This window comes from Sciurus carolinensis, chromosome 3 (assembly GCF_902686445.1).
Source record: "Sciurus carolinensis chromosome 3, mSciCar1.2, whole genome shotgun sequence".
Taxonomy (NCBI): Eukaryota; Metazoa; Chordata; class Mammalia; order Rodentia; family Sciuridae; genus Sciurus; species Sciurus carolinensis.
Window position 1 is genome coordinate 11,404,495 of NC_062215.1, and position 24,211 is coordinate 11,428,705.

Here is a 24,211-nt window from a genome sequence, read left to right on the forward strand (position 1 = left end):
TAAAAATCCTAAGTAAAGGGAAATACCCAACCCCATCCTGTTCCACCTGAGAGTCAGGGGAAGGCTAAGAGGTACTTGTGAGGATCATGGTCAGAGGCACAGGCTTTCCAAAAGACTGGGCCCTAATCACAGAACAAGGAACACTTCCTCTCTCCCCACTTCTCAACCACCACGGTACTAAAGGCATATCCACCGAGGTTTCTTTTATCTGGTATGTCAGTCCAGTAAGAGAAAAAAAAATCACTGCCCAGCACAGTGGCACATGCCTATAATCCCAGCTACTTGGAAGGTCAAGGCAGGAAGAAGGCAAGTTGGAGGTCAGCTCGGGCAACTTAGTGAGACCCTGTCTCAAAATAAACAAAAAAAAAACAAAACAAAAAAAAATTTTTTTTTTTTTTGACATGAGGGGTTGAACCTCCAACCCCTGATCCACATCCCAGCCCTTTTTATTTTTAGACAGGGGTCTCACTAAGTTGCTTAGGGTCATGCTGAGTTGCTGAGGCTGACTTCAAACTTGCAATCCTCCTGCCTCAGCCTCCAAGGTTGCTGGGACTGTGGGCATGCACCACCATGCTCAGTTCAATTTTTTATAAAAAAAAGGGCAGGGGCTATAACTCAGTGGTAGAGTGTTTACCTGGCACATGTGAGGCAGTGGGTCCAATCCCCAGTACCAGAATCATAAAGCAAGCATCAAAACCTGAGTCAGATAAGGCAGGATGGTTGGAATTATCAGACTGAGAATTTAAAACAACTGACTAATATGCAAAAGGCTCTAACAGACAAAGTAGACAGCCTATAGAAACAGGTAATGTAAGCAGGGAGATGGAAATTCTAAGAAAGATTAAAAATAAAAGTTAGTGATCAAAATGTTCTAGTAGAAATGAATACTTTTGATGGGCTCAGGAGTAGACTGGATATAATGCAGGAAAGACTCTCTCAGCTTGGGGATGTTTCAACAGAAACTTCCAAAACTGAAAAGCAAAGTGAATGAAAAACTACAAGCAGAACAAGATTCCCAAGCACTGTGGAAAAACTACAGAGTGTAACATACACACGATGGAAATACTGGAAGAGAAAAGAAGACAAAGGAACAGAAGAAACATTTGAAGCAATCATGATAGAATTTCCTCAAGCTAATGTCAGACACTAACCGTAAATCCAGGAAAGTCAGAAGATATCAGGCAGTTTTAAAGGGGCTGGGAGGAAACTATACCTATACCTAGGGTATAATATTCAAATTGCAGGACTGAGGTGTAACTCAGCAGTAGAGAACTTGCTTAGCACTTGCAGGCCCTGCATTGATCCAGCATCAAAGGGGGAAATTTTTTTTTTTTTTATCTTGAAAGAGGCTATGGTGGGGATCAAAGAAAAGAATTACACTAAAGAAAAAATTATAAAAATTTCAACTTCTCAGAAACCATGCAAGAAAGAAGAGAGTGAAAGGAAATAAAGTTTTAACAGAAGAAAACTACCTAGAATTCTGTACCCTATAAAATTCCTTCAAAAGTAAAAGAAAAATTAGAGACTTTGTCAGGCAAACAAAATTTGAGGAAATGTTTTGTGAGTAGACTGGTCTTTCAAGAAGTGTCACAAGAAGTTCTATGGAATGACAGGAAATTGTGTAACTCAGAAACTAACATCCACATAAACTGAGAGCACCGGAGTAGCAGTAAGTGAAGGTAAAATTTAAAACTCCTATTTTTCTCCTGGATATTTCCCCAAAATTGGAATATCAACTATGTACTTGATTATGTTTGCTTAGGTACATACACGTGCTTATGTATGCTTATGCTTACATAAAATGACAGACAGCACTGCCAAGAGGGAACAGGACGAAGGAACTGTGACTGTTTTATTATATGGGACTTGCAATGCCTTTGAAGTAGTGTAATGTTATTTGAAAGTGGATTCGAATTAGTTACAACTATATATTACAAACTTTAGGGTAACCACTAAGACAGACTTTTTAAAAAGTATGACTGACATAAGAAAGCAGATGGAATCATTACAAATACTGTTAAAACCCCAAAAGGTAGAAAAGAAGTGGAATATAAGAATAAGGAAAAAGAATAGGGCAACAAATAACATTAACAAATATGGTAGGTGTTAATACAACTGGATCAAAAATCGCTTTACACATCGATGGTCTCCATGCACCAACTAAAAGAGGTTGTCAGAGAGGATCCAAATATAAACCCAAATGCATGTTGTCTATAGGAAACCTGCTTTGGATAGAAAGACACATAGGTAACAGTTAATGGTGGTGGGAAGATATATCATGCTAACATTAATCAAAAGAAAGCGGGAAGAGCTCTGTTGACTTCAGGAAAAGAGGAGTTCAGAGTGAGGAGGGTTGTCAGGGATGAAGAGGAGCATCAAATAATGATAAAGGTGTCAGTTCTCCAAGAAGAAAGAACAACCCTTAAAGTGCAGAGCATTCAAAATACATGAGGCAGAAACTGATAAAACCACAAAGGAAAAATAGATGGGCCCACTGTTAGAGCTGGAGACTTTAATATCCCTTCATCAGACATGGACGGATCTAGGGCTGGGGTTGTGGCTCAGTGGAAGAGCACTTGTTAGCATGTATGAGGCACTGGGTTCAATCCTCAGCACCACATATAAATAAATAAAAAAGTAAAATAAATGTCCATCAACAACTAAATAAAAAATTTTAAAAAGAAATGGATGAATCTAGCAGGCAGAAAATCAGTCAATAAAGACAGTTGAATTCAACTATACCATCAACCCCATTGGATATAATGAAAAACCATAAATTAGTTCAACAACAAGAAAACACACATTATTCCCGAGTGCACGTGAAACACTCAGCAAGTGCAATACTGTGTCTCTTAAATGTCCTGCAAAGCTAATATGTTAGAGACTTAGTCCCCAGTCTGTAGTGCCACCAGTGCTGGGGTTCACTGGGAGATCTGAGGTATGGTGGCCATGCTCTTGAGGGGCATTATGGGATGCCTCTCTCTTATCCTTTCCCTTTCTTTTTGCCTCCTGGCCACCACAAAGTGAGTAGTCGTACACTCCCACAATGGTGTTCTGCCTTACCACAGGTCCAAAGTAACAGGGCCAATCAATCACGGAGTGAAACCTGAAACTGAATCAAGATAAATCTTTTCTCTTTTTAAGTTTATTATCTCAGGCATTTTGTTACAGTAATGGAAAGCTGACTAACATACCAATATAAGCTGTATTCTGGGCTAGAATACACACCTCAACAATTTAAAAGAATAGAAAGCATACATTGTCTATCTTCAGATCACAAGGAAATTGAATTGGAAGTTAATAACAGGAAGGTATGAAATCCCAAAATATTTGAAGATTAAATAACAAATTTCTAAATAATACTTGAGTCAAAGGACAAGTCTCATGAGAAATTTTAAAATATCTGTCACTAAGTGAAAAATGAAAAAAAACATGAAAATTTGTAGGATGTGATGAAAGAAGTGCTAACAGAGAAATTCATAATTTTTAAAAGGATATATGAGAAAAGAAAAAAGACCTAAAAATCATTAACATAAGCTTCTACATTAGGAAACTAGAACATGGAGGAAATTAATTCCAAAGTAAGCAGAAGAAAAGAAAAAATAAAAATTTAAACAGAAATCAATGAAACCAAAAACAAGAAATGAACAGAAAAAAATCAAGAAAAGTCAGAGAGCTGATTTTATTAAGAGATTAATAAAATCTCTTTTATTAACATTTTTTTAACAACCTTCAAGCCAGGCTAAGAAAAAAAGACACAAACTATTTATATCAGAAATGAAGAAGATGACATCAGTATAGATCCCACAGACATTGAAGGGACAATAAAGAAATGTCGTGGAAAACTCTGTGCCTGTAAGTGTGATAAGCTTGACAGAATAGACCAAGTCCATTGTCTGCTGGTTCCACTGTCTCTGGGTCCACCGTGAGGCTGAACATGGTGGAGGGGAAGAGCAGAGCAAAGCTTCTCATCTCATGGTGGCAGGAAAGCAAAGAGAGAGAGAGGGAGGAAAGGGCGGGGGACAAGACATACCCTTCCCGGGCATGCCCCAATCACCCACTTCCTCCAACTGGGGCCCCCCTCACAATAGCACCACCTACTGGGGACGCAGTCATCAACACCAGAGCCTTTGGGGAACATTCCAGATCCAAAACATATGGATGAATTCTACCAAATATCTAAGGAAGAAATGATACCAATTCTCTACAATCTCTTCCAGAAGATAGAAGCAGAGGATGGATGTTGACCTATTCTAGTCTATAAGGCCAACATTAACCTAACACCAAATCTACACAAAGACATAACAAAAGAAAACTACAGACCAATGTCTCTTACGTACGTAGATGAAAATATCCTCAGCAAAATATTAGCAATTGAATCGATCAATGTATTCTTTTAAAGTACACACCACGACCAAGTGGGATTTATCCCAAGTACACACAGCTGGTTCAATATTAAAAATCAGTTCATTGAATCCATGAGCTCAAAGGTTAATGAAGAAAAATGACATTATCAAACCAATAGATGATAAAAAAAAAAAAAAAAAAACCCAGTCGGGCTTAGAGGGTGGCACTAAGCAACTCACAGATTCTGTCTCTAAATAAAATACAAAATAGGGCTGGGGATGTCACTAAGTGGTTGAGTGCCCCTGAGTTCAATTACTGGTACCAAAAAAAAAAAAAAAAAGAAAAAGAAAAAGAAAAAAGAAAAAAACACTTGACAAGATCTAATACTCATTTAAAAAAAAAAAAAACTCTCAGCAAAAAACTTGTTAAAAATCATATACAAAAACCCTACAGCTAACATACTTTATAGTCAAAACCTAGAAGCTTTATTGCTAAGATCAGGAATAAGCAAAGACGTTGTTTCTTATTGCTCCTTGATCAACATTATACTAAAAGTCTTGTTTGATGCAATAAGAGGAAAAGGGAAATAAAAGGCATGCTGACTGGGAAGGAAGAAATAAAACGTCTTTATCCGCAGATGACATAATTGTCTACATATATAATCAGAAAGAAGCAACCCTCCAAAATCCTAGAGCTAAGAAGAGATTACATCAGGGTTATAGGATACAAGGTTAATATCCCAAGAGTTGATCTCTTTCCTACATATAGTCAATGAAGAGGTAGAATTTGACATTAAAAACAAAACCATTTACATTAGCACCTCCCCAAAAATAAAATACCTAGGTATAAATCTAACAAAATATCTATAAGATCTACTTGAGGCAAACTATAAAGCTCTAATAAGAGAAATCAAGCTAAGTAAATAAAGAATCCACATTAATGGACAAGAAGACTCAGTCTGGTCAAGATGTCACCTCTTCCCCGACTTGCTGTACGTATTCAGTGCTATCCCAACAAAAATCTTGGCAGTTTGTTTTGTGGATATTGACAGATTGATTCTAGAGGTCACATGGAAAGGCAAAAAATTCAGAATAACCAATACAACATTGAAGGAGAAGAAAAATGTCAGAGGGCTACCTGACTTGAAAATGTACCAGAAAGCTACAATAATCATGACATGTGGTATTGGTGAAAGAAAAGAAAAATAGGTCAATGGACCAGAATAGAACCCTTAAATAGATCCACATAAGGCAGTTAACTGATCTTTGACAAGGAACTAACACAGTCCAATGGATTTTTTTCTTGGTAATAGGGATTAAATCAAGGGGGCTTGAGCACTGAACAATATTCCCAGTCCTTTTTATTTTTAATTATGAGACAGTCTTGCTAAGTTGTTTAGGGCCTTGCAAGCTTTTATTCTCCTGCCTCAGCCTCCTGAGCCACTGGGATTACAGGCAAGCACCACCATGCCTGGCTAAGTTATTCTTTTCTTTCAACAAATGGTTTTAGACCAAGAGGACATCCATGTACAAAAAAAGAAAAAAAGAAAAAAAAAAAAGAAAAAGAAGAAGAAAAAAATCCATACACAGACTCTGCATCTCATACATACAGAACACTACCCAACAACAACATACACATTCTTCCCCAGTGCACCTAGCGCATTTTCCAGAATAGACACTATGTTAGACTAAAAATTAAGTCTCAATAGGCCTAAAGCCATGGATATCATACAAAGTATCATCACTAACCACAGTGAGATAAAATTACAAGTCAATAACAGAAGGAAAACTCAAAAAAATCATAGGATTGTGTAAATTCAACCACACATTCTTTTTTTCTTTTTCTTTTTGGTGTTGGAGATTGAACCTAGGGATGCTTTATCACTGCGCTACAACCCAGGTCCTTTTTTATTTTTTATTTTGAGAAAGGGTCTCGCTAAGTTGCTGAGGCTGGCCTCAAGCTTGCAGTCCTCCTGTCTCAGCCTTCTAAGTTGCTGGGATTACAGTGTGCAGCACCATGCTCAGCTTAAACAATACATTCTTAACAAATAAAATAAATCACAAGGGAAATACTTAGAAAATACTTAGCGTTGAATAAATAAAAATAAAACCCACCAAAACTTATGAAACACAGCAAAAGCAGTGCTAAGAGGAAAATTTGTAGCTAGAAATACTTGTATTTAAAAAGAAAGAAAGTAAAGATAAAAAACCTGGGTGCAGCATCCTGAGCCTAAAGTCCCAAATACTCAGGAGGTTGAGACAGGGGAATGGATTAAGCCTAGAAGTTCAAGGTCAGCCTGGACAACATAGTGAAACCCCATCTCAAAAATAAAATAGAAATAAAATAAAAATCAAGACAGATCACAAATCAATAGCCTAACTTTACAACTTACAAAGAATTAGAAAAAGTAGACAAACCAGAGATAAAGAAGGAAAGAAATAATAAAGAGTAGGGTAGAAATAAACAAGATAAAGGCTATAAAAACAATAGCTGGGTATAGTGGTACATGCCTGTAATCCTAGAGACTCAGGAGGCTGAGGCAGAAGGTTTACAAGTTCGAGGTCAGCCTCAGCAACTTAGCAAAGCATGGAACTTTAACTATTAGGAGATGACTAAATCAGTAATCAAAAAGCTACAGATAGGCTTGGGTATAACTCAGTTACAGTGTTTACTTAGCATTCATGAAGACTTGGGTTTAATCTCTATCAAAAAAAAAAAAAAATCTATTGACAAAGAAAATCCCCAGACCTGATGACTTCACTAGTGAACTGTGCCAAACACTTAAAAAAAAAAAAAACTAACAGTGGTCTTTTTCAAGCTTTTCCAAAACTGTTGAAGAGGAAAGAACACTTCCTAACTCATTCTGTGAGGGAAGTATTTATCTTGATACAAAAACCAGACACTTCAAGAAAACTACAGACCAGTATCTCTTATGAACATTGACACGAATACTCCACAAAATTATAGCAAATCAAATTCAGCAGCACGTTAAAAGGCAAATTGCTGTGTATTCCTGGAATGCAAGGATGGTTCAAAAAATGAAAATCAGTCAATATAATATGTCACATTAATAGAACGAAGGGGGAAAACCCATGATCATCTTGATTAATGTACAAAAAGCATCTGACAAAATTTAACACACTTTCATAATAGAAAAAACATGTTTTAAATATGGGACCACATTTTAAATATGGAAAAACCAAGATGCCCAATTTTGCCACGTCTATTTCACATGGTACTGGGAAGTTCCAGCCAGAGCAATTAGACAAGAAAATAAAATATTTTTAAAAATCCAAATTGGAAAGGAAGAAGTAAAACCATCTCTTTCATATAATATAATATGTTCATGTATTTAGAAAACCCTACAAATCACACACACACACACACACACACACACAGAAGTAATAAATGAATTCAGCAAAGTAACCGCAAAAACGTGAACAGACAAAATCAGTTATATTTCTAGACATTAATAACAATCTGAAAAGGATACTACGAAAACAGTTCCATTTCAAAAAGAAAAAAATAGGAAATAACCAAAAAGGCAAAAGACTTATACAATGAAAATTATAAAACATTGCTAAACGAAATTAAATAACACATAAATAAAAACATCCCATGTTTATGAATAAGACTTAAAATAATTAAAATATCAAAACGTATGTCATTGTGACATACGTGTTTGATCCTTACCAAGATCCCAATGATTTTTATTTTTAGAAATATAAAATCCCATTCTAAAATCCACATGGAATCTCAAGGGACCCAGAATAGCCAAAACAATGTCGAAAAGGAAGGATAAAACTGAAGGCCTTATACTTCCTGATTTCAATACTTAACTACAAAATTGCAGTAATCAAAACAGTAGGGTAGTGGCATTTAAAGACAGACCTTTAAACTAATGGAAGAGAGCCTAGAAAAACCCCTCACATATATGACCAAATAATGCTCACCAGGGTGACAAGACCATTCAGTGGGGGAAAGAATAGTCTTTTTGACAACCGGTACTAGAAAAACCGGCTATCCATGTGGAGTACAAGAGAAATTGGACCTTATCCTAATACCCACAAACAAAATTTAACTCAAAATGGATCAAAAACATAAATGTTAAGACCTAAAACAACAAAAGCTCTTAGAAGAAAATACAGGGCAAAATCTCGGAGTTGACAAAGTTCCCCGGGTGACTTCCATCAAACATGACACAAAGAATACCAATCTTACACAGACCCTCCCAGAAAACAGAAGAGAAGGGAGAACTTTCAAACTCCTTTTATGAGATCAGAAAAACCCTGATCCTTAACCTTGGCACAGACATTACAAGAAGGGAAAATTGTAAACAAATTCTTAGCAGATCTAATCCAGCAAAATAGAAAAAGAAATAATAAACGACATCATGACTAAGCAGGGTTTGTCTGGTGATCCGAAGTTGGCTGGACATTTGAAGATCCATCTGTGTGATTCATGGCACTGGGGTACCTACGCGGGCATATACGTTTGAACACTCACCGAATTGCACATTTTAGATCTGTGCCGCTCACCGTAGGTAGAATTTGCATTGATTACTTTAATGGCATGGGGGTGAGATACCTTAATTGTAGGTCACACACCAAAACAGAGGCCACTCCTAGTTTATGACCACAACATCATATCCTCATCATACAAGAACACATTGTTCTCTAATCTGGCGAATCGGATGTCAATTTAGCTTATCCAAAAGCAGTTTTAAGTAATTAGGATGCAAATTTTCAAAGTTGGGGGCGGGGGACAAAGGGAGAACCAGAACAAATCCATGTCTCGGCCTGTTGACAGTATTCATCTAATGCATGGAGTCTAAAGGTCCCCACCCAGACTCTCCCTGGGTGTCTGGTGGCTCCTCAGAGGAAAAGAGTTCCCCTGGGTATTGTAATTCCTGTCTGATGGTGATCGCTTTAAACGGCCTATTACTTCATAGTAACATTTATGATTCCAATATTGTGGTGCCAAGGGCTTTTCTGGCAGGGTCATTACTTCTGAAATTAACTCAGCCTGGAGTCCCATACCTCTTCGATCATGTAATGTAAGGACTCTCATCTAGGAACTTTTCATCTGAAACCATAGCAAATATCTGACTGTTAGGTTTTAGGTTTTGGAGAATCAAAGATTCTCGTGACATTCTTAATATCCCTCGAGTAATAAATTAAAAAAAAAAAACAAAAAACCTTGTTTTGTTTTTCATGCCACATTTTCTTTGGGATCACTTATTTATACTCAGAGAAAATATTTTTTTTAATTTTATTACATAATTCTTTGAAAAATCTCCAACACTAAATAACCACATCAAACTGGAATCTGAATCATGTCCCAGATTTTTTTTTTTTTTAATCTTTTGTTCATTCATTCATTTTAAAAAATGTTAGGATTCTCACACTTACATGTTAGAAATCTTGGGGCTCTTTAATCTTTATTCTCTTAATGTACAAGATACTGGGCTAAGCACTTCTGGTCAATAAAGAGGAAAGAGCCTAAAGAATTCTGAGTTCAGGCTGCTTCTAGTGGTGCTGGGCAGGAACCCAGGGTCAGCGAGGCACATACTCCCCCACTGAGCTACACCACCAGCCCTGAGTTCTGTGTTTAGAGAGCTTAAAGCCAGTAAAGGAAATAAAACGAAAGCATGAATGAACTTATATGTGACAGAATGTCATAGATACTGACTTCTCCAAATCCTGCCCACTGGGAAAGAGAAAAGGAAGTTTTACAACCAAGGAAGCATTTGGTTTGGGGCCTTAACTGATGAGAGGGATTTCAATGTGGAGGCCAAGGACAAAGGATCTTGCTCTCAGAGAGCTGGGCCTGGAAACCCAGGGCCCAGGATGGACAGTCTCCATTCAGCAGGCAGAAAAAAAGTCACTGGGAGATTTTGAGAAACATTCAAATATGACATTTCTAAACTATACATTTAAGGGCCATAGAGGAAACCAAGAAGCAACAGAGTGAACCAAGAAGCAAAGACACTTCTGTCTGCTAAATCGACCTCTAAAGTCTATTTTCTGAAACAGTTTATTGTCAAGTAAATTACACTTTAAAATATCTCTAGGTTTCCATTTCATGTCCAGCCAAACTGGCATTTAAAGCACAACAATGGAAGCCAGGCACGGTGGCCACGCCTGTAATCCCAGCTAAGGGGAGGCCGAGATAGGAGGGTCGCAAGTTCAAGGCCAGCCTCCACAACTTAGTGAGACCCTTTCTCAAAATAAAAAGTAAAAAGGGCTGGGGATGTGGCTCAGTGGTACAGCACCCATGGGTTCAACCCACCCCCCATGCCAAAAAATAAAAAAAAGAAAGCATACCAATGGAACATTCTCTCGTGTAAAAAGAAACTGAACAGGAGAGTTGAGAGTTGTGTGAATTTGCTGCAAGTTCAGGCAACCAGTAAGAAAGACCTAGTTTCTGTCCTGGTGTCCAGAGGGCCTGTGCTGGGCCCTTCTTGCCAGGCCTGGGTTGGAGCTGGTACCATCAGAGGTGTTTTGACTTCCTCAAAGGAGAACAGCTCACACTCACTCCCGGAAGCCTCAGTAAGAACCAAGGGCCCCCAACCAGGTGCTCAGGCGGGAGGCGGGGCTGCGCGGCCCCCACTCACCAGTGACGTAGAAGGCCTTGTACCGCCCCAGGCGGACAGTCTGCAGGGCTCCAGGCTCTCCGGCCGCACCGCTGTTGGGGTGGAACAGCACCTGGAAGAGACAGCAGGGCTTCCTCACGAAAAAACCACGGAGACGCCCCCTGAAAAGCACGGCTGTCCTCGCCCTGGTGCACAGCCCCCCCCCCACCACACACACACACACACACACACACACACACACACACACACACACTGACAGACACGGGCCTGTCGCCAGCCAGGAGGCTCCGCGAAATTGTTATGTTGCTAGTTGTCAAAGAGAATGGGAGGCCTCTGGACCATCTAGTGAAGCTCGCTCTGTAATTTGCAGGGTCTGATGCAAAGTGAGAATCAGGGGTGTTTTGTTCACGAATAGAGAATTTCAAGACAGCCAGGGCCGAGCTTTAAACCAAGCTCAGGGTGCTCCTAAGGGTGGGTGGGGATTCATGTGGCTGCCCCAGTCCCCAGGCCTAGGACCTGCCTGAGCCCCCATCCCTCAGGTGCAGAAAAGAGCCTGTCCCCTCACCTGATTCACTCACAACCCCAGGGCCTCCGGTGCAGCTGACTTCAGGATCTTTTTCAAATCCAGCTTTTTCAGCTTAAAGTCCTTTTTCCAACAGACCCTTGACCAAGGATGTTATAAGAGAAAAAGAAACTCAATTTCCCCAGCACTGGGCGCAGCCCAGTCTCTGAACCTGTGTATAGATATACATTTTTTTCAGTCCTGGGATCAAACCCAGGGCCTCACACATGCAAAGCTAGTGCCGGACCACTGGGCTAGAGCCCAGGCCACAGCCTAACCTCTGAGCCTATGACTCAATCCTACTGTACTTAGACAGAGGAAATTTTTCCTCATGGAGTCATAAATGAAAGAATTGCCCTAAAGAACGGAAACACCTAATTCAGAGACCTCGAGGGAAGGATTTGGTAGGAAATAAAAGGCCAGAATTCTTCGTAGGTTGGTGGGTTGGGGCTGGAAGATGAGACTGCCCGGCATGAATCATGACTGTATATGTTGCTGGAAAGACGCTTACATGATTCAAAGTTTCCATGGGGCTTGAAAAAAAAAATGAGAAACATCTGTGGGAGCAGTAAACATCTGTCCCACAAGTTCCAAAGCCCTGAGAGGATGCTGCCCGGGGTGGGGCCCCCACCTGCTGCTCCCAGGCCTTGTCCTGTTCAACCCCCTGCAAACAGCCCTGACTGCATGGGACGCAGCAGGCTCCTTCCAAACAGGAAAAGAAGCCTCTTCCATCCCTCATCGAAAGCCACCCCACTCACTGCGGGACACCGCCGTGTGTCCCTGAGATGTGCAAAGGGTGATAACTGAACCACCCACAGCCCACCACTCTATGATGCGCTCAGACCTCCAGAAAATGGGAGTCGAGGTTGGCTGCTTCAAACTGTCAATATCACTTGGATCTCAACAGAAACCTGTGAGGGTGAGCTTGCCATCTTCTGAATATGTATGGGGCACGAGTAACTTCCAGAATCCACGAGGAAGCAAAACTGTGGGATGGGTCAGTTTTGGAACCGTGGATGGATTCGGAGGAAGGCACATGCACATGTTTTTCCGTTAAGCAGACCCATTGTGGCTTTCTTGTGCACCTCAGCCTAGGAAGGAGGTTGGCAAGTTTAAGCAGGAATCACAGTTCAGATACTTTCTCTCCAGAGGCCTGGTTCAGATTTCAAAGATGATTTTATCTTCACAAGCCTGTCATTGCCTTCGTGGTTGCCTGGCTTGCTTTGTTGGGTCATGTTTGTTTGTTGAGTCAGGGTCTCACTGTGTTGCCAGGCTAGCCTTCAACTCTTGGCCTCAAGTGATCCTTCCTCTGGGGCCTCCCAAGTGGCTGGCACCGGGCTTGTTGTTTTCCCAAGCACGCAGGTCCTCCCCTACAATAGGTCCCAGAGGCCAGCCCTATACGGCATCACTAGAGGGTGGGCTCCTTCACCCACCAGCCAGGGGCACAGAGCTCACAGTCTCCCAACAGGTGGAAGAGGCCATCAGTCATTAGCCTGTCACTCTAGATGACGTCTTTCACCACTAGGGGCCTCCCTAAGAGAAGTGATTGGCGTTGGGGAGACTACCAGCTTCCCTCTCCGAAGTGAGAGGCTGAAGATGCGGTCAGCTGCTGTGAGTCTTAACCATGGCAGACGTGACGTCACAGGAGGGGGATAAAGTGGGTCATGAGGCCAGTGGTAGTCCCCTGTTTGCATTACACCTCGCAACCCGTGACCTGCAGAGCTGGCCGGAGGGTAGTGGCTCCAGGTGGCTCATTTCTTCAACCCTTGGTTACTTGATTTATGGTACAGGGAAGAACCCATTTGCTGATAAGCATCAGTACATTGTTTTGAGCTGACCGTCTAGGGGGTACTTTGAGCTTCGAGGCACCGGAATGGTCTTCTAAACCGACCCATACAGGAATTCTCGTAAGCTCAGAACATACGTATCTGTGGGTGGACACAAACTGTGTTAAGAAATACATATGAACTATATACAGGTATGAATGTATGCATGGGTGTACATAAATATATATATATATACTCTATTAAAATTATATATATATACGCACATACACACACACATATATATACATATATATATATATATATTTTTTTTTTTTTTTAACTTGTTGGTATCCCCTAAAGCCATTCCAAGTTCAAGACAATTTAGTTTCTTTAATCCTATTATTGCAGTCCAACAGGTAAGCTGATCAGAAAAGACCAAAGCTAAATTCCGGACCAGCGACTACACACGTTATCCTCGAACTGCACATGGTCTTATCTCAAGCGTCTCCACCAGCATCACCCGTCTGCTGCCTGTGAAGTTGGGTGTGGTTCGCAGGTGCCCGCGCGCATGCGCTCTCGCCCTCTACGATCCCAGCAGTGGCTTCCCGCAGACCCTACGCTGGCTGGCTGCTTCTCTCTAGTCCTCTGCGTGTGGATGGGAGCAAAGCGGCCCCGCTCCAGCTGCGCTGGCACACAACACCGGTCCCCACGGTGACGTCGGGACGTGTATCTGCTTCTCCCACCTGGTTCCTGGGCCTAACCGGTGGACACTAGCGGCTCTGGGGCCCCTCAAGAGTCTGCGCACGGCTGTGAGCAGAGGAAGAGAGGAGGCTCCCCCGTCTGGGAACGGATACGAGCGCGCGAAGAGGCTGGCATCCACAAGCGGACCAACAACGTCAAGGAGACCACAGTCCTTGAAGCACTTCCTGGTGACCCCAGTTATTCTGTTGGTATCCATGGCAATAAACACTGGGCAGCACCGCTCCACTGACGTCTTGGATAACCCCCCAGGGTCACACATTGCTAACTTCCAGCCCGAAGGCGGAAACCATCTTCCTGCTTGGCCGCTGCCTGGAAGGCTAGACCTGGAGGGGTCTGCGGCTCCGCAGCATTCCCGCGACAGGCCGGCCACCTTCACAGCCTAATCCTTCAACCCGTGAGAACTACACTAAGGGGCAAAGCAGCACCGCGGCCTGTTGAGCTGTTGAGGGTCGCTGTTCTGGTTGGCAAGGGAAGGGCTGCTTCAATACGCACCAGCCACGGTGCACTTGAGCACATCTGAGTCACTTCCATGTGACCCTCGAAGACATAAATAGACCCTTTGAAGTGTGAGTCCCCAACAGAGAGCCAGGTGCTTGCTGGGCCTGATGCAAGGGGCTCCAAGCTCCTCTAGACGCCTTCCCTCCTCCCACTTCCTCTTCCTTTGGTGAAAGGCAAACACAGGGAAATGACAGGGAAAGGCCATCAGGACTGACATTTCCTGGCTGCTGTTGCCACAAAGTGCTTCCAAGAGCACTAAAGAGGGGACACTGAGGAAGTGATGCTGGGAAGCGGAAGCCTAAAGTCTTTTCTGGGGGGCTGCTTGGTTAAGCTCAGGCTGCAGAATGTGCTAATCCTGCCCAGAGCCAGGGGAATGTCAGGGCACGGAGACCTTGCTGTCCCCGCTGACCAAGATGTCTTTATTCATTTGTTCACTCCGTTTGCATTGGCTGACCGCTGGCAGGGTCTCAGTGCTGGGAGGTGTGCTGAGAATTCAGAGGTGAACCCGACAGCCCTTGGAAAGCTTCCAGCAGTTGGGAGCCCCACAATAAACAAGTCACAGCCAATGAACAGATATCTCGTCTGAAAACATGCCGGGCGCCTAAGCCATCAGAGAACTGAATGCATGCAGAAAAAAAAAAATCATCCTAATATTATAGAGAATAAGTACCCACATGTACATCCCTAAGCCAAATTGTTAAATATACATATTATATCTCCAGATTAACAAACAGGATTTATTATGGGCTGGGGGTGGGAATTCATCTCAAAGGATTCACCCCTTGGGTTTGCTGGAACCAGCCGCTTGTATGTGTCTTCTGAGGGTAGTCGTGTTTGCTCAGAGGCAAAGAGGCGCGGTGACAGGCTGCAGCCTAGCCTCCTGCAGGTGGGGGGACAGGCCTCCTCCACTTACCTCGTGCCCCATCTGTGACCTGCCCAAGAGCACCTCAGAGGCATCCAGTCCATCAAAGTGCCGGCCTTGGGGCAAGCTGGCCTGAGCCAGGGCCACCACAGTGGGAAAAATGTCCAGCACGCTGCAAAAAGAACAAGATGCGATTGGTCCCACCTCTCTCAATTCTTTCGCTTGCCCTGCTGGGCTCAAAACCCACCTGAACTAGCCCAAAGAGAACACTGACGGTCTTCGTTCGTTGTAGCTCACCCTCCCTACAGGCCTCAACTTCCGCTACAACAGGAGGCAGGAGGGTGTGTGGCTCAGCACCCAGGCTCCACAGCCAGGTGTTGCCTGGGCTTGGATCCCAGCTCTGCCACCTGTCTATCTTCTGAGGCACTGGCCTCAGTTTCCCACTCTGTAAAATGGGTGTTTTAGTAAAAGTACCTGCCTCACAGAGCAACTATGTGGTTGAAACACAAGGGTAGGGTACAAAAAAGATGGCCTAGCACTCCGAAAGTGCTTATTGGATGTTTGTGTTATGCTCACTCACGGAGGCATCTGATGTGGGAAAGGGATAGGAACACATCTAGGAACTAAGTTCAACCTGTCTCCATGAGGCCTCAGTCACTCACTTAGAGGAACGGTTTGTGGCAGGTGTCTGCAAGAGAATGTCCGCTGCATTTTCTCCTGGCTTAGGTCTCTTGTCTCATAAATATTTATTCTTTAGTCACAGCCTGTGAAGCATGCCCCTCCCTTTATTGTGGCTCTTTCTGCCCATTATAAGGTAGTCAGTGTTTATGAGAGAAAACATTTGAGCATCCAAAAACATAAAAGAACAACTCACAAGTTGTCCATCACCCAAAGGCTCACATTTTGGTAGGGTTCGTTAATGTGACTTTTTAAAAGTCACGTGATGCCATTTTACCCTACCCCACTGCACATCTCCCTCCAATCCCCCACGCTTGGGTCGGAAAGGGCTCTTCATCAAGAACAGAGTGACTGCCCTTTCAACAGACCTGATTATCTGAGAGCCAGACCAACTGAGAGTCAATGGGACTTGCCGGAACCAGGAGCAATGGGCCCGGTCAGGTCTTCCTCGTGCCGGAATTCCCGGATGTGCACAGCAGAGCAAGTCAGGCTCATACTTGGGAGGGCCACAAGAGCCACCACTCCCCACTTTCCCCACCCTGAGGTCTAGGGAGGGGCTATGCACCCTATAAGGGGACTGCAGAAGGGACCTGCCATGCGTGGGGGTCCTCCTGTCCTCCCACCTCCTCCCTGGTCACCAGACAGCATCTGTTGACCACAGTACAGAGCGTTTCTGTGCCTGCAGCTTGCCCAGTCTGTGGAGCTGGTGGCTTATCTTTGGAGATAGACTCCAGGAGCTGGCATCCCACACTTCTGCCCGGTCAAGACATGCAGAGTCAGCGCTCACAGAGGACAGAACAGTCCAGGAACCTGTCCAGAGTCCAAGGTTCCTGCCACAGACTGGGAAGCCCAGAAAACAGCACTGCCTTCTGAAAAGGCTGAGGCAGCTTGGGGCTGTGTGTTGGCGTTTTCTCCCAATTGCACCCCTAAGAGAGATCAGCATCACAGAAGGGTCAAGTCAGCGAGCCAGAGAAACAGGATCTGCATTAGATTTTAGAATGAATTGGACACTTTCTTTTTCCATCTTGAGAGGAATCGGCGTCACAGATGAGTCAAATCAGTAAGCAAGCAAAACAGAATCTACATTAGATCTTTGGAATATATTGTATACTTTCTTTTTCCATCTTATTTTTTTTCCCTTCTACCATGAGGTTTAGCATCTTAATTATATAGAACTAAATCTAAGGCTCACGAAATCCTAGCATCTCAGAGTTTGGCAGAAACCTCAGAGGTACCTACTCCATCCACCCAGAGCACAAAGAAAACCTCTTACCAACAAGAAAAACTTCAACAGGTCTGTTGAGTTATGCTGCTCAGTGGTCCAGCCCTGTGTTGGCAAGCTCAGGTTATCAAGTCCTTCCTCAAGGAATGGAGGAAACCAGGTCTCTGAGGTTAGCCCGCCAGGGGGAAATGCTCCCTGCTAGATGAAGGTCTGCACTTGGAGAGTGCATCTGTCCTACACAGGCTGCCAAAGGTACCCTAGCTGCTCCAAACCTCAAGTCCCACCTACAAAGCTGGTCCTCAGAGCCAGGGATGATGGTGCTCACCTGCAATCCCAGACGCTGGAGGCTGAGGCAGGAGGATTGCAAGTTTGAGGCCAGCCTCAGCAACTTAGTGAGACCCTGTCTCAAAATAAAAAGCTAAAAGGACTGGGGGGTATGGCTCAGTGGTAAAACACCCCTGGGTTCTCTATCCCCAGTACAAAAAGAAGGAAGGGAGAGAGGGAGGAAGAAGTTCTGGGATCTTTGAAACCCTGGAGAAAGAGCAAACAAACCAAAAGCAAAAACCTGAACTTTGAAGTCGTTCATTTCGACACCCGGCTTCTGGCAGAGTGGTGCTTTTGACTTTCACAGGACCTGGGTACTCTTGGCTTTGTGGACCTTTTCCTCCATAAAAATGAATTATGTTTCATAATTGTATTGGTGTAAAGGTAAGCATCTCAAATGTCTGCATTAAGCCATTTTATTCCACCTAAAAGTTCAGGTTTTCTCCTTGGAATTTTAGAAGAAATTAAAAATTGCCTGGGTCCCTAGAAGTCCTGTGGTCTTTGGCTCCTGACGGGCAGTCGACTTAGCTTAGATAAGAGGAAGCCCCAGTTGTGGGCCCTTTGGGTGATGAGAAGGGTCGTCAGGAGCCTCCTGAGAAGAGAGGGCTAGGAGGGCTCGGGGGACGTGGGAGGCTGTGCTGGAGGCGGGTGGCGGGCTCCCCTGCGCTAGGGAGACCTTCTCCCCTTCCTTCACAAAGCTCTGGCCGGCCGGGCTCTGAAGGTTGTCCACAGGAAGTGTGTGTTTGCTGGTTCCTTCTTTTCTTTCTTTCTTTCTTTTGTGAGAGGGGGTCTCCCTAGTGGCTCCGACTGTTCTAGACACCTGAGCTCCTCGCGCCTCAGCCTCCTCGGGGCCAGGACTGCAGGCGCCTACCACCACACCGGCCTGCGTTTGTGTTCTTCTGCCGGGAGGTGCCTGAGGAACCTGGGAATAGAGGCTGGCGGGGGTGACGAGGGTTCCTAAGGGCCCCAAGCTGGGCGGGCGGTGAGGGGGGCTGGAGAGCCACAGGGCGGCCACGACAGGCAGTTCTGGGGCCAGGGAGAGGCTGGAGAGGGATGGCTTCCTAGAAGCCAAGGACAGCTTATCTAGGAAGAGGCAGATATGACCTGCACACAGGGAGTGGGGAGAGCAAGCGGCCGCCAGAGAAGGACCGGAGGCCCTGGGGCCAGGACAGAGGGGACGGCTCAGCCACCTGCTCTCTCCCTCAGAGGTAAAGGGGCCAGCAAGAAACTTCCTCCAGTGGACTAACAGGCGCTGACCTAGGGCAGAGGAGCAGTCCACTTTAGCACTGAGCTGTGTCTCCCTGCATCCTCAGTCCCTCTCATTATCCCTAAGAAAAGCTAGGACTCCAGCCCTTCCTGGTTGTGGCCATGCTACAGAGGTTGGAGGGGACAGCCCCTGTCCATATGTGTCTGGGCAAGCTTCCCCCAGCACCTCCTCCACCCTGGAGCCCTCTTAGAGAACGGGGATCCCAGAACATCAGGGGACGCTCAGCAGCACACGGTGCGCCATCCCTGGAGAGCACGGGGCCCTAAGAGGCCCGTGGCCGAGCCCCACCCAGGGGTTGGCACCTGGGCCACACTAATGCAAACCAGGTGGCCTCTTCGCTTCTACTTCTGGGACCTGGTTCTGAGCCCAGAGAGAGGACAGAGCCAGCCAGGTCCCCCTTCCCCACGATGATTATCTTTCAGAGATGAGCTGAAGCAAGCCTCAGGGGTGGCCCAGGGGGGTCACCTGCTCACCTGGCTAAACAGGAGTTTTCCCCCTGAGATTGTTTCAAATCCTTTATGCCACCCTGGGCACCTCCTATTTGTCCCCAAATATGAGCATTTATGTCAACTTGCCTACTCTGGGATGCCCGTAATGCCTCAGGGACGCTGGAATCTAGACCTAAGGAACTCCGGCCTCGGGGCTCCGCGGTTATGGGAGTGACCTCTGATCCGAAGAAAGGTCTATACCGTTGGGGATTCAAGAACCAGAACAGGAGATAAGCACCTGGTTCCCGAGAACACGAGCGTGAGTGAGCACCGGTCCCACTCGCCTTCGCGCTGACCTGAGGGCACCGTGGGGAAGGGCACCAGAAGCTCCGCCCACGTTTGCTTGGCACGGATCCCCCAGAGGAAAGAGCAAGAAGGAGAATCCACGGAGGCAGAACCGTAGATTCTGCTGCCATCTAATTTGACACCAAGAACATCCTAAGAAAGGTGGACAGAGCATGTCAGTCTTGTCCTGGTGAAATTCCAGGGGCCCCGAAACAAAAGCTACCCTATACAAAGAACACGCTGGGTCACTCAACCGTCCCCTCGTCGGCCGTCACCTCTGAGGCCCTCCGAGAACAAGACGGGGCAGCACGGGTGTCAACCCTCCTCTGCAGAGAGAAGCGGCTGCAGGGTTTTCAGGATGCAGCTGGAGGGACTGCCGAGCCCGGGAACACCTGCCCCTCTCCATAAGCACTCAGGCTACACCCGCCTTGGTCCCGGCCGGCCTGACATCACAAATCCCAGGCTGCGCCAATGTTGTCACACCTGCTGGCACCTGCTGACACCACACTGCATCCTCCTGGTTGCATAGGGCTGAACCGAAGTTCCCGGGGCCCCACAGGCTGCTGTTCCCCTCCCCCACTCAGAGCTGTTCACTCCTCCTTCCCCCTGATCTCAAGTCTCTCCCCCTCCTCCCCACTGGGTCTGTGGATACTGCAGGGCGTGGGTGACTCTTGTTTTCCTCTACTCAGCTGCGTTCTTCATGCCAGAACCCATCAGGCTAAAGATAAAGAACCTCTGCAAGCCAGGCGTGGTGGCGCATGCCTGTAATCCCAGCGCCTCAGGAGGCTGAGGCTGGAGGATCCCAAGTTTGAGGCCAGCCTTAGCAACTTGGCCAGGCCCTAAACAACCTAGCAAGGCCTTGTGTCAACATAAAAAATAAAAAGGGCTGGTGATGTGACTCAGTGGTAGAGTACCCCTGGGTTCAATCCCCAGTACCGAGAAAAGAAAAGAAGAAAGGAAGGAAGGGAGGGAGGGAGGGGAGTGGAGAGAGAGAGAGAGAGAGAGAGAGAGAGAGAGAGAGAGAGAGAGAAAGAAAGAAAGAAAGAAAGAAAGAAAGAGAAAGAAAGAAAGAAAGAAAGAAAGAAAGAAAGAAAGAAAGAAAGAAAGGACTCCTGCAACTGGGAAACTGATCTTTAACCAGACCAAACCTCTGAAACCATGGATAAGCACTGGCTTCCACAGAGGTCACACGGCTGTTGGTGAAGACAAGGCAGAACCACAGAAAAGAAGTGCCCTTCTGAAATTGAGGTCCCCGACGTAAGTCAGGGTTTTGTGGCAGCGAGGGCACTGCTTTCAGACTGACCCACCACAGCCAAGTTCTCTGCCAAGAAACTGGCCCCTGGATCTGCCTTAGTGCCAAGGGGAGCTATCCCTCCCACAGTGGTGTTTCTGAGCCTCGCCTCACGAGGGCAGCTGCGTTGCCAGGAGGAACCGCCTGGCCTAAGGACCATTCCTCTACTGGGTCCCTCCTCTGTCCCCTCCAGGGAAACTGGACATTTGGACTCCTTTCTTGGGACCCTCTGAGTGCCGGTGACATGCTGTCTTCTCACAACCACCCCTGGGACACCTCCCTAAGCCCCACAGTGGACTCATCAGGACCCCAGTGAAAATCCCCTGCTGGAGTCAGGCCCAGGCGGGAGACGAGGCGCTGCCTTCCTTTGCTCCTCTCCAGCAGACACAGCGAGGACCCAGCGCTGGCCGATGTGACAACCTGATCCCCTCTGCACTCAGGCCTCCTCCCAGGGATGACTGAGCCCCACGCACCTGCCTTGAACTAGCATAAGGAATCGCCTTTGGGCAAATCCACCCTGCTGGCTTCCCAACTTTGGAAGTATCTGGAAGACTTCCAAGGTAGGCAGCAACGCGTGTCCCAAACCCCTGACCACCCAGGCACCCACCATGCCAGCTGAAACTCCCACGTTGCAAGGTCATCGGGGTCTCATACCTTAACAAGGCAGTACTGGTGACGTTGGCTGGGACTCTGCCAGGCCAGTAAGCCAGCGCGGGGACCCGGTGCCCACCTTCCCAGGTGGTCTGCTTGGCTGGGCTTCCCCCTGTGAGGAGGCAGCTGGTTCATGATCAGTGATAACTTGAGGTTTCTTTTCAGCTAAGAGCTATTTTCCAGGAGAACAGCCCTCTCTAAGAGTTTCCAATAATCCCAACAAAGAAATGGCTTCTTTAAAAGAGTAACCAGCTGGGTGCGGTGGTGCACGCCTGTAATCCCAGTGGCTTGGGAGGCTGAGGCAGGAGGCTCGTGAGTTCAAAGCCAGCCTCAGCAACTTAGAAAGGCATTAAGCAACTTGGCAAGACCCTGTCGCTAAATAAAATATTTTAAAAGGGTTGGCAATGTGGTTCAGTGGTTAAGCACCCCTGGATTCAATTCCCAGAACCAAAAAAAAAAAATAATAATAATAATAATAATAACCAGCTACTTTTCCCCAATTAGCTACTATCTTTCGATACATGCTTTCATTTTATTGGACTTACATATAAACAAAAAATCTCAGTCACTCTATTGAATCATGTCCTTTACTTCCCTTCAGAATACCTTTTCATTCTAAATTATCCCTTTGGCTTAGTAACTTGTTCCTCCCATCGAAAGACTCCATCGGTCTGTACACCCAGGATATAGTAGGTGCCTAATGAATAAATGAATTCTTCTTCCTACTGATCGTATCTCAACTGTTTAGGATGAGGAACCTACAATTATTTGAAAGAGCGCAGGAGGGAGAGACTTCCACAGCTAGTTACTCTTCTCAGTGCCAAACTGACCCGGCCCGGATTGTACCCTTGTATTCTGTTTTGCTTTGGTCTTGGTTTTTCCTCGAATTAGGAACTTGTTCTGAGGTCGAGGAGACAGTGACACTCACAGCCCCAACCTCTTGTCTCTTGGGGGGAGGTCCGGGTAATCTTATGTGTGCAATCTATGAATTTCCACATTAGGAACGGGAGGGGTTGTTTCTGTCACTACTAAGTCAAAAGTGACCACCAGTATAATGATAACCAGCGGGGCTGGAAGAGATGAGGTCATGTTTCATGGAAACATCCTGAATACATGTTGCACTGAATTAACCATGGCCATCCGGCCCCTCCCACACACCCCACCCTCATCCCGGTTGAGCCAGAGGCCAAGAATTCCACAAAGTTCGCGTGTAAAAAGTAGTGCCAAGGCAAGGGCTGTATGTGGCTCGCACACACTGCGGTCGTGCGACCTCCCAGTGTTTGGCTGGTGTGATTAATACAAGCAATTAGGGGCGGGGGCGGGGGAATCAAAACGAGGGCTTTGTCCTTCTGCACTCACACTGCCCCTAACCGGACCTTTGATGTCCTTGGCCCAGCACGCCACACCGGAAATGCTCAGCATTCTCGGGACCTTCTCGGAACCGGCTCTGGAAATCGCCCCCTCCCACCACCCCAGTACTGAAGTCAGAAGCAAAATGCAAAACGACCCCAATCCTATGCACGGACTCTGTTTAAGAAACCAGCTGAAGTCTCTGCAGGCTGAGCGAGGAGCTCTTTGATGGAGCCCAGCCTTTCTCAAGTACATTCTTGCCATCCAGAGCTTTCGTAGAGTCTACTCCACGGATTCACCCACGCGGGGCAGAGGATCAAGAACCGCGGGAGCATCAAACTCATCTCCACGTGGCCTTGGAAGGTCGAGGGCTGAAAGGCCAGGAGGTAGCGTCTGCAGGTGCTGAGGCTCCTCAGATAATTCCACACCCACGTGGGTCATGTGCGCAGAAGCCTGAGGCATGCGTGTGTGAAGAGATGGAGCCTGTGGATTTGCACGTCCATGGTGCACAATGTTCAAATGAACCTGCTTCGCCTTTGAGGCTGGATGCTAAGAAAAGGTTGTGGTTTGGCTTCCAGAAGGCAAGAGCCGTGGGTCTGTTCTGTGACAGACCCAGGCTTCGGTCCTTGACCCCAGATGTTTCTGGCCCTTAATTAATAAGTGTGCTAACTGTTCTTCACCATTAGAGATTCCGCTTGGTGGCCACGACCTTCTGTGTTGCCTTTTTGCAGGTGACTGACCTTGCCAAAAGAATCGCATGGTCTTCTTTCAGCAAAGGGACAGCCTGAGGAAGGAGGAGGAATCCAGCCAGCGTAAGACATGTAGGTGTCAGCAAAGTGGACGGTCCACAGGCAGACGTTCAGGGAGAAGGAGGAAAGGATCGCTCATCTGAGACCCTTGGGGTGTCACTCAGGCACAATCCCTCTCTACGCGTTGAGGATGCTCAGCGAGTCCGGCCGCACCTTGGTTCTGCCTTCCACAGCCAGACTCGACTCCCAGCCACGCGTGGTCATGGCCCCCAGACCCTGCTCTCAGGGGAATTTTATAGCTCAAGAGTTCCAAGTGTGGGCAAGCAGTTACTTGCTGAATCAAAATATTTATCATCCAGAACGTGGAGACTGACCTGCTCCAAATCCCGGGTTCTCAGTGGCACTGCTAGGGTTAGACAGAAAAAAAGATCCAACTAGAATTCTCTGTGGGTCCCCGGGGCTCTGGAGTCTAACGACTGGCTTGTCTAGAATCTTCTTTGTTATGGTTTATCTT

General features: G+C 45.9%; 1 protein-coding gene across 1 annotated transcript in view; it reads right to left on the minus strand.

Moving 5' to 3' along the window:
• Positions 1-24,211, minus strand: part of Arsg (arylsulfatase G) — a 90,108-nt gene that overhangs the window by 4,031 nt on the left and 61,866 nt on the right. Inside the window, exons 10-12 of the mRNA XM_047546419.1 lie at positions 21,602-21,710; positions 15,444-15,564; positions 10,964-11,054 (exon numbers count right to left, since the gene is read on the minus strand). Of these exons, the coding sequence (XP_047402375.1) occupies positions 10,964-11,054; positions 15,444-15,564; positions 21,602-21,710 (321 nt within the window). The remainder of the gene's footprint in view (positions 1-10,963; positions 11,055-15,443; positions 15,565-21,601; positions 21,711-24,211) is intronic.